Genomic DNA, 11,362 nt, shown 5'->3' with positions numbered 1-11,362 from the left:
ATCGGATCAAGATTGCCCAGATATGGTGGGAACAGTTTGAATTTACCATAAAAAATGTAGCGATGTCAAAAAAATAAATGTTTCTTATACGCATCTGCACGAACACAGTCACAGAAGTTCACTGCGAAATAATAGTTTGTTTTCATGTTATAACCTGAAATAACTGCAATAGAGTAATTGGGCCCATCTTGCCCGGTGTTTGAAGTCTGTGTAATCTAGTTTGAGTTCCCGCCAGTTCAATTCGTTTTTCCATTGTTAACAGAGTAAGTCAAATTTTGTGTGAAGTCAAATTTTGTAACTGCCCCCACGTGTTCCGGCACGAGGGTAGGCAGTCAGCCTTTGGTCGCCAGGTAGAATGGTCGATCGGGAGAGTTCTCCTTTTTTTGTAATATAATACAATTTCAATCATCATAAACCGCCTGGTCCTTCGGTTATTTATTTATCATTTATCTTTGTACCCATCGCGTACATATTTTTTGGTCCTTCGGGCCGGATGTCAACGGATGTCAACGGATTTCATCGGATACGTCGGATCATATCGGAACTCATCGGATCGCGACGGATAGTGCTGAATTACATAGTATCTCATCTTTTTGGGACCTATCTTTCCGGACTCAGTATCGTTGATCTCAGCATCGCCAAATTGAAAATCATCGCATTGCAGAGGTCGTACGTATCATCACCGGTTTTATCTTCTCGGGACATATCTTTCCGGTTATATCTCTGCCGGATTAATCTTTACCAGATTATCGGTCCCGTTTACTCGTTAACGGAGTTGTTAGCGAATCTTGGCGGTCAATGTTTCACATAATTATCGTTTATCGGTGAAAAATCGTATCGGCGGACTAATGGAACTCATCGACGAAAAAGAAGTCCCGCTGGTCATCCCTATCTACCGTGAGGCTCATGACGGAGGCACGAGGGACAGCTCTTCAAAGCAGCTCGGAGAAGAGGAAATCGGAGGGGGAAGGAGTGCATCGTGCCGTCGTCCTTGCAGCGGCTGATTCATCCCCACTCGTACTATCATCGGACGTCTACGAAGGCATCGTACATCGACAACAGAGGGCGTCTTTGGGGCTAGCAGTCATCAGAAAATCAGTAAGATTGTTTCAATTTATCTATATAACGCCCAAGTTACTTAGCAAGTTTCATCTAAATTGAAAATCTTATCTAGCTAATGTGGCTTAACCTAAGTAAATGATATCAAAGTGTTATATTGTGAACGCAATTTTGCCGAACTCAAGCAGAACTATCTAATCTGATTGACTGAGTGACATATCAAAATGGAAGGCTTTTATGAAAAGCAAAAGACTTATCTAAGGAAAATTAATAATTCCTTCATAAACTTTAAAAAAGAAGGTGCTACAAAAATGAATCGCGGATCTTGTAAGGTTCGAATGGAGTGCATTGACAATTATTGGCAAAAAATTAATGATGCTCATGAACAATTACTTGAAAGTGAATATTTAGATTTACAGAATGATTATTTTTGCTCTCATTTCCTAGATAATGCTGAGGAAGTGTACTTGCAACGAAAGGGTGAGTTTGAGGAATTTCTGATAAACCTTGTATCAGCATCAAGTAAAAGTGAACGGAATGGTGAGAATAAAACTTCCCATAGTGAGGGTGATCACCTTGTTAGATTACCTGTCCCGGAGTTACCTAAATTCTCAGGTGATTTCCGAAATTGGGAAACTTTTCGAGATCTCCTGAAGTCTATGATAATAGATCGCAAAGATATTTCGCAGGTTGCTAAATTGCAATACCTGTTAAGCTGTCTTTCTGGTGAAGCTGCTGACCTGGTACGTACTATTCCTATCACAGAAGAAAATTTCACTCTTGCGTGGCAATCTTTGCAAAATTATTACGAGAATAATAGACGCATAACTAGTGCTCACCTTGCTGCGCTGTTTGATCTTAAATCGATGCAAAACGAGTCAGTATCTGAATTACGCCGCATTTATGCCGGCACAGTGAACCCCTTGCTCTCACTTGAAGCGTTGCGACGTCCAGTATGTCATTGGGATGATTTAATTGTATTTATAACTGAAAGGAGATTAGACCCACAAACGCGACGTGATTGGGAAATTAAATTAGAGAATTCAACTGCACCTCCTACGTATGAGATGCTTAAAAATTTCCTCAAAACAAAAATAATGAGTTTGGACAGTCTGGAAAGTTGTGGTAACAAACAATCTTCGGGATCTCCCAAGGGCATGCAACAGCGACGTCAATTTCATGAAAAGAGTGGATCATACAAATCAAAGAGTTTTCATATGGGCGGATCAACCGTAATGAAAAATCCCTTGTGTGCTTTGTGTGGCCGCAACCATTGGTTGGCGTATTGTGAAACATTTCGTGATAAATCAGTAGAGCAACGGAAGGAATTTGTCCTTTCTAAGAATCTTTGTTTCAATTGTTTTGGACAACATGTTTTGAGAAATTGCATATCAAAAAAGAGCTGTCAGGTTTGCCATAAAAAGCATCATACATTTTTACATGAGCCTTCAACTAATTCTGAATCTTCGAAAAACTGTGTGAAGAACCAATCAACAAGCTCTTTTCCTGTTTTTACTGAAGAATCTATCGAACGTAAACTAACTAATGTGATCGATAGCAAGCCTGAGACAGTACTTCTTTCCACTGCGTGGGTAAAAGTGCAAGGACCTCATGGAAATGTTGTGTTAGCTAGAGCATTACTTGACCAATGCGCTCAGTCTAGTTTCATCACGGAATCACTTTGTCAAAGACTTAGACTTGATAAAAAATCAGCTTCGGTGGTTGTCAGTGGACTTGGTAACAGTCATCATATGAAATGCAAAGGCTCTGTTAGTGTTATAATTAAGCCAAGATTCATGTCTACTTTTAGCTGTCACACTGAAGCTCTGGTGGTACCCAAGGTAACGTTGTACAAACCGAGTCTTCTAACCAGGGATAACTGGCCTCATCTGAAGGAGTTGGAGCTTGCTGATCCCAAATACTACCAGGCTGAACAAATCGATCTACTCCTTGGAGCCGCGGTGCACGCCCGAGTCGTGGAGGGTAGAGTCGTCAAAGGGGAAGCAAACCATCCGATTGCCATGGCCACAGCCCTAGGGTGGATCTTATCTGGTGAGACAAATGCGGTCCTACCGCACACTTCAGCTGTATTTACGATTCAACAAGATGATCATGAGATTCACACCGCATTGGCTAAGCAAAAAGATGTCATTAAATTGTGCATGGTGGGCGGTTTTTCCCTTCGCAAATGGCATTCAAATAGTTCTACTCTACTTCAGTGGTTGCCACAAGAGCTATTAGCCAATGAACCGGAATCACTCTTTGCGAATGAATCAATATTTGCAGTTTTGGGACTTAATTGGCAACCCAGTGAAGACTGTTTTAACTTCAATGCTAAAATTGATCAAAAGGTAGAGCAATGGACTAAACGATTAGTGTTATCCAAGGTAGCTAAACTATTTGATCCATTAGGCTGGATTGCGCCAGTGATAATATGGCCAAAAACAGTTTTTAATAGAAGAACTAATGAACAATCGAAAATTCCTATTGTTTTATCAACAAATAATGCAACAATTAAAGCTAGTGGCTTTAATATCTTTCAAAAGTACACTAATCTAAAAACTACAGTGCATGTCATGGCTTATGTGATACGTTTTCTACAAGCAAAAAAACTAGTGCATCCAATTTTCAGTGCATCATGGTTTAATGTTGAATTAATGAATGCTGATGTAATTTTGAATCCAAGTGAAGTTATCAGAGCTCGTTTATTGTTAGTGTACATAGCACAACGGCAATCATTTTCTAAAGAAATTTCGATCTTGGAGAAAAATGAAATTATTCCTAAGAACAGTGTGCTTATCAGGTTAACGCCATTTATTGATCAAAAGTTATTAAAAGTGGGAGGAAGATTAAAGCATTCATTACTTTCTGAGGATGAGAAACATCCGTTGATCATACCCAGTGATCATCCACTCACACGCTTAATCATCGAAGACTGCCATAAACGTACACTGCATGGTGGGGTACAGCTAACTCTTACAACACTACGCACACAGTACTGGGTATTGAAAGGACTGCAGAAAATCAAAGAGATAATCCATAAATGTGTTGTGTGCCAACGTTACAGAAAAAGTACTTCATATCAAATCATGGGTAATTTGCCACAATACAGAACAATGCCTAACAGACCTTTCTCAAAATCTGGTGTTGATTATGCTGGACCTGTGAGCATTAAGACCTCACCAGGAAAGTGTAGAAGTTCATACAAAGGTTTCATATGTGTTTTTGTATGTCTGAGCACTCGTGCTGTGCATTTGGAAGCAGTTTCTAATTACACTTCTGAAGCATTTATTGCAGCGTTCCGACGATTTGTTGGGAGACGAGGTCATTGCTCCTTGTTATTAAGTGACAAGGGAACTAATTTTGTGGGTGCTGACAGAGAATTAAAAGAACTGTTCCAGAGATCTTCCAACTTCACCCGCACCCTCGCTGAGGCCTTAGCATCTAATGGAACGGAGTGGCGTTTCAATCCCCCCACAGCCCCACATTTTGGTGGGATCTGGGAAGCGGCAGTCAAGTCAACAAAGCATCATCTAAGACGAGTTATCGGGGAAACAAAGTTGACTTTCGAGGAACTGTCAACTCTATTGTGTCAAGTGGAAGCATGTTTGAATTCCCGCCCGCTTGTTCCCTTATCAGATGATCCTAATGATATCCAAGCGTTGACTCCTGCTCATTTTTTAATTCAATCTTCATCTTATCTAATTCCAGAGCCAGCATTAATTGAGGAAAATATTCCAACTTTAAAGAGATGGCAAATGGTACAGCAAATGCTTCAGCATTATTGGCGACGCTGGTCGAGGGAGTACTTGCAATCTCTACAGCAACGACAGAAATGGGCAACATCAACCCCAAACATCAAGGCTGGGGATCTCGTGATTGCCTGCAACGACAACACTCCACCAGCGCGTTGGCAACTAGCCAGAGTAATAAAAGTTCACCCGGGTGATGATGGATATGTCCGAGTTGTGACAATTCAAACTGCAAATTCAGTGCTTAAAAGACCAGTGAATAATCTAATAATTTTAAAATGAATATTGTAATCTGAGTTTAAAATCTATGTTCATTTAAATATTTTTGTTGTTGTTATGTAATGGTTCTCTTCTGCGAAGAGAAGGTGGGCGGAATGTTTGAAGTCTGTGTAATCTAGTTTGAGTTCCCGCCAGTTCAATTCGTTTTTCCATTGTTAACAGAGTAAGTCAAATTTTGTGTGAAGTCAAATTTTGTAACTGCCCCCACGTGTTCCGGCACGAGGGTAGGCAGTCAGCCTTTGGTCGCCAGGTAGAATGGTCGATCGGGAGAGTTCTCCTTTTTTTGTAATATAATACAATTTCAATCATCATAAACCGCCTGGTCCTTCGGTTATTTATTTATCATTTATCTTTGTACCCATCGCGTACACCCGGATAAGGGTTAATATGGATAAGAGTTACCGAAAGACATCGCGTCGTAATATTTTCGCCTGATGCGCATAACTCTTTCTTCTTTCGAACTCTCTCTGTCTATATCTGGCTGTAGACATATATTCGGTATCACTTTGTTCTGGGATCCTTCTAAGCGATGCTAACTCCATAAGCACCTAGTTGGGTGGGAATTTGTGAGCATTTATTCTTAATAAAATAAATAAACCCCACCAAGAACCACTAAATGAGAAATTCTCTATGAAAATAATTTTTTCATGGAGATGGACACGCTTCTTGGGGAGCATTGTATCACTAGCCCGCAAAATTCTGCTCTCGAGCAGAGCTGCTAGTTTCGTGCAGTATTTTTGAACATGGATATTAACACGGGGGCATTTCAAAAATTAGAAAATTCACGATTTTATCAGCTTTAGCACTGAATTGACAGAAACTTATTTTAAATTAACATTATACATAGGTCATAGGAAAACCTCAGAAACCATGGAATGGTTCATAAATATACTTACTCCTCTTAAAAAAATGTAACTTGTGAATATAATGCTCCCAATTTATTTAAAAAATTCTGAATTATGTAAAAAACTTTGCATTCCTTTTTCTCTGCAAATTTATCGCTTTATTCTATGGTGATGTTGCCTTCAAGTTAAGATAAATGTTGGACGTCACAGATATACAGGTATGATTGAATTTTGAGAATTCATCCAGGAGGTTACGCCAATGTATCAAATAAATTCCAAAGGCCAATTACTAGTATTTTCTTGACCGAAATTAGGTTTCCTGAGACGGCATGGAAGAATATGCAAAACTTTAATGTGTAAAGTATGAGTAACGGTTAGTTTTTAATAAGCTCCTTTGAGTTAAAGGTCAAGTTAATTACAAATGTATGATGCATACGTATGTAGCCACGGGGGTGGGTTACCTGGTTACAATCCCCCCTTAAGCCAAAAAAGAGGAACAAAAAAACGACTAAGAAGGCCTCTATAAATAATGCAATAATACATTTTCTTTTTTTAGTCCTAAAAATGGCGTTTTAAGCATCAAAAATCCAAGAATTTTCTGGGGAGGACAATCGGACCCCTTTTCGCTCCGGGGTTTTTTCCATGCACCCCGAAAATGCTCCGAAATCTCCAGTAAACCCCCTCCCCATTTCAAAATCCTGCGTACGCCACTGCGTAAGACGAGTATCGATTTATACATTGATGATAAAGCATTAATATATTAATTACCTATCGATGACGTTATAGAATCAAGTTATCTGTAACCGGCTTCTAACACCACGTTCTTTGACAAACGGAATTGACAAATCACTGCAAGAAACTAGTGACTTTGTGAGCAGTCACGCATAGGTGGGTTAGTTTACGGCGTTTGCCGAAGTTTGCTCACTGCTTTAGTCCTTACTAGTACATAAGGTAGATTTTTCATTAGAATACAACGCATGATTGCGAACATAATCCATTATCTACTTCGAACTTTCTATCAACAGATTCGCGTTGAACTGCAGTCAAGCCAAAACATTTTTTCGCTGAGAATGTATGTTTTTTAACACCAACTCTTCGATAAGCTAGTAAACCGAACTGAGTTTGTTATTCACAAGAGGCCATATTACCATGCCGTTTTCTCCCTGAGTAAAAATCAAAATTATATTAAAAGGCTTTGCGCATACGACCAAGATTGATATCGCAAATTGGAAATCTGGTGATTAGGGTGATTGGCTGAATAGGACGGAAAAGTTTATTTTAATTTCATTAAGATTGATTTTTTTCCAAATATTTTCATCCTTACAATGAAATGTAAGTATTAGGATGCCAAAAAATACTACTAATGTGTAATATTTCTAAGCCTGCCGCGTGAACGGCAATGAAATATATATGAATGGCGGCGAGAATAAATTCCCCTAGACCCGGAACGGAACCGCAATGGAAAACAGAACCCTGGATAGTTCAGTGGTCTGCGCAGTGGCTGGCGAAGCCGGAGATCGGTGAGTCGATTCCCGGCGCAGTAGGAATTCTTTTTTCATGGCAATTCATGTATAAATACTACTAATGTCTACTTTCTTTTGCTAATTTTTTCGATTTCCCAAGAAATTTTGAAGTTGGTGTTTGAATTTGGGCCTCTGATTCCCTTCAGCAATCTAAGCCTCCCAAAGCCCAATTTTTGGTGCCGTCGCTTTCCCATCTCCCTTCCTATCTTCAGCACATCTTTTTATACGAATTTCCTCCTTTCACTTTTCCTCTCTTAGTCACCGACGGCCGACCCCGCCCACATGCGCGGCTTCTACGGGGAAGGTTTAGGTAAATACGCCACTGGCGGCCTAAATTCTGCGAACTATTGCTGCTCTCCCTTTGAATAAAAAAATAAACCCATTGAATTTCGTAAAAGGTCTCTTTCCGACACCCAGCCGCTTTTATTTCAGCTTCAGCTGATATTCAATTGCTGGACGGTTGGACGGCTATTTTAGACATCAGGTATCGATAAATGAATACTAAAGCTTGAATACGTTGGAAAGTTTAAAATAAAATTTATGAAGGATTAACGATACATTATAGAATGAGGAAGAAATTAGTTTCAGGATCAGGAAACAGTTTATCCCGGTTTTCGCAAAAATTTACTAGAGACTCACTAATGATGACGTTGTCGCGTTGTTTGTTTTGGTTCATTAGCGAGCAGCTACACCTGTATTCATTGCTGAGATCTTCAATCCTAATATGTATTTCTTTTCTCTACCCACAATAGACCCTACCTCCTTTTTTTCCATCTACTTTAAGTCTCATATTTAGCCTTTCCAATTAACGAGTCCTCTTTTCCTCTTTCATAACATCCAGAAACTGTTTGACCCTCTTTACTGAGCTGATGGTTACTTTTCTCCACTGTAGAGAAATACATACACATATCCACGCTCAAACGTAAAGCTATAAGATACACCCAGGTAAGTGTAGGTAAATTTGAGGGAAGTGGAACCTATGGATATCGTCGCATAAATAATATATTTAAATTGGCGCTCCTACCGAGATTTTCATTACTCTACTTTTGATAATACGCGGGAATCGCTGAGTACCCAGAAATCTCGGTAGAGATGCTGAAATACACTATTAATTGGGAGTGCATCATATCTCCTTATAAGGTGACCAAGGGCGACACATCACTTTGCGATTATCACACCAAGAAATTTAAGGATTACATATGAGTTAAATAATATCTTAACATGCTGTTATACTGTGGTAGATTAAATTATGTTACAATGAGCGAAATAAGTAGAGATTCCTCTTGCCCCACATTATATTGCCACTGGGGCAAGTATTACCCATTAGTTTCCACTTCCCTCATCAAATATAAGTTGTGAAATAATTTATTTCAGAAAAGGTTGGGATATTTCCTATTCGTAGTGAGATATTCCTATGGAAAGCTGTGAACCACAGGTGTATGGGAGATGGTTAAATTTGCAACAAATCCAGAAAGAAATCATTCAATACTCATCAACAATGACACTTGCACGAGTTCTTTCATCTCCACCATTGATTAGTGTAGATAGTGAAGAGATTAGTGTAGAAACTCCCCAATCTCTATCATTAGCCAATAGAAGTATCATATGAAGAACCTCATCTAGCTCTGCCGTCAACATCCAATTTCATCGACATTGCTGATCCAAACGACTTTGCTGTACCAATATCAAACACGCGTAGGAGTTCGTTTGAGAAGTTACTTCTGGAGCAAGTAAAACAAGTAGCAAGGGTTAAGCGTGGAAAACAGAATATGTGGAGGGGCAGAAGGTATCACAGCAGAGGAGGTATATCTAAAACTAAAATAAAACGAAAGCAGAAAATCTGAAAAGCAGGTGGAAAAAAATAAAAAGACAGTAGAGTGTCTTAAGGAGAGTAGTGATGAAGATTATGTTGAGGAATGCTTAAATGAGTTATGATAATGAACTGATGATTATGAACTAGAAGACGAGAAAATTGATTGTTTGAGGCGTAACTTGGTGAAAGCGATTCATAATTAAATTAAAAAGAGGAACTTTGTGCTTTCACATCAATATTTATTCACGACCAAGGTTTCAACGTTAGACGTCATCATCAGGTGTCAACGTTGAAACCATGGTCGTGAATGAATATTAATGTGAAAGCACAAAGTTCTTCTTTTTAATTTAATTTAGAAGACGAGATCAAAGAAATGGACGAAGAAGATAATTTTACGAGTGTAATTCAGAGAGAGTTATTAACAGTACAGGTGAGTTACAGGATTCTTGCAAAATGCTGTCATAAGAAGAAAATAAAAATGATAGTGAGATATCCAAAGGATTGCATGAAGAACCTCTATGGACTATTGGACAACTGATGGAAAAGGACGCATGTCTGCCAGTGAAATTTGCTCGAAGACTTCATTCAACATCAACATTTCATTGGCCCAGCATTGAAGACAAGACAATAATTCAACCTTAAGAAATTTTTCAATTTCCAATGCCTCCAGCATTTGAGAAGCGAGGCACATTCCAATCTGACATCTCATTTTATTCCCATAAAAATATGAGTTATATGTATGAAAAGTAACGAGAAATTACATTTCTATTGGTATTGTATGTCGCTGAATTATTTCCAATTACCTTATTGATATTTCTTTGCTTTATAATAGATGAAGAGGCCTTGGGTTACACTCGCCCCAACCATTGGGGCAAGTGTAAATGCTGGCTACAACTCATGTTCTTTGTTCCAGAAAGGAGACCATTGAAATATGCGAGCATTTTATTTCATTTGACGTTGGAGCATATCTTTCTCAAATGGAATATAGAATATTAATAAAATTTAATGTCAATTCAATGTACAGTAACTGTCTAACGAATTGTCAACTATATAACTCCACTTACCTCGGTGTACCTTACATATGAGCTATATGCAATATTAAATGCATATCTTTTTACAAAATATGAGATAAATTATGATTTTTATTATATGTTCCTTAATTTTCAAAATAGCAATCATAAAGTGCTAACGTATGAAAACGATTATAAAAGCTTCAATATCACTTTTCACTATTGGTTTTTCTTTTTTCCTTACATTTCAATATTGTTTCTGGGCCAAAAAACCTTTGTTTTTCTCTCTGTCACCAAGGCGCCAACTCTACCAAAACACATAATCCAAAAGCAACGAAAACAAATTGCAAATGAACTTCAGAAAATGAAACAGAATGATAACGTATATGAAAACACACATAAAAGTGATGTGAGTCATTCAAAGTACATACATTAATATCTATGCTGGCATTTTTTTGTTAAATCACATTTATGTCTGTAATGAGCACAATTAGTAAGAGTTTAAAATGAAAGTTAAGAAGGAATCAAACTTTTGAGGAGCGCAATCAATTATTTTATCCTGTTCAAGATTGATCTCTTCATTTTTTAATTTCAAACCAACAATAAAATCCTTAGCTGCCTACCTTACTACCAACTAAATTCGGAAAGTTACATACCTCCAGAGAGTCAATGCGAGCCGGTGAGAGTTGGACTGGAATGATATCCTGCATGTTGACCTGAAAGTGAGGTTCTCAGTAGTTCAAGGAATCTATGACAAACCTTCGGTCACTAGAGGTCCTGAACCCAAAAATCGTAAACCATTAGTAATTTCTGATAACATTTTTGAGTCCACTTATATTGGTTTAATACCAGAAATGTTTTGCTCACATAAGTCTCGCAAAATTTACGAGAGAAATGTAGGTGACGGGAAATGACTCATGAGTTTGAGCATGAGACGCATTCTTTACGATGCGCATCCTCAATAATATTGTGTAAATCATTTAAACTTTTCAATATCCGATGGGGGTAGTCCTAAGTATATATCTCGTACAAATATTACCAGATTAAATCCAACCTTAGAAATAGATATTTATTTGATGAG

The 11,362-nt window shown here is 38.3% G+C and overlaps 1 protein-coding gene across 2 annotated transcripts; it reads left to right on the top strand.

Moving 5' to 3' along the window:
* The first annotated feature begins 203 nt into the window (after nucleotides 1–203).
* LOC124157853 lies at nucleotides 204–5,381 on the top strand. Of its 2 annotated transcripts, none has more exons than XM_046532901.1 (2): nucleotides 204–1,386; nucleotides 1,507–5,381. In XM_046532901.1, the coding sequence occupies exons 1-2, from the start codon at nucleotides 1,284–1,286 to the stop codon at nucleotides 5,091–5,093; spliced, it is 3,690 nt and encodes a 1,229-aa protein (XP_046388857.1). In that variant the 5' UTR covers nucleotides 204–1,283; the 3' UTR covers nucleotides 5,094–5,381. The 2 variants fall into 2 exon arrangements, with proteins under 2 accessions (XP_046388857.1, XP_046388858.1); XM_046532902.1 differs by having other exon boundaries at nucleotides 204–3,111; nucleotides 4,771–5,381.
* Nucleotides 5,382–11,362: the final 5,981 nt, after the last annotated feature.

The sequence above is a fragment of the Ischnura elegans genome, chromosome 4, assembly GCF_921293095.1.
Source record: "Ischnura elegans chromosome 4, ioIscEleg1.1, whole genome shotgun sequence".
In the NCBI taxonomy this organism is placed as follows: Eukaryota; Metazoa; Arthropoda; class Insecta; order Odonata; family Coenagrionidae; genus Ischnura; species Ischnura elegans.
The sequence above is the reverse complement of the archived record's forward strand: the minus strand, read 5'-3'. Positions and strand labels throughout refer to the sequence as shown.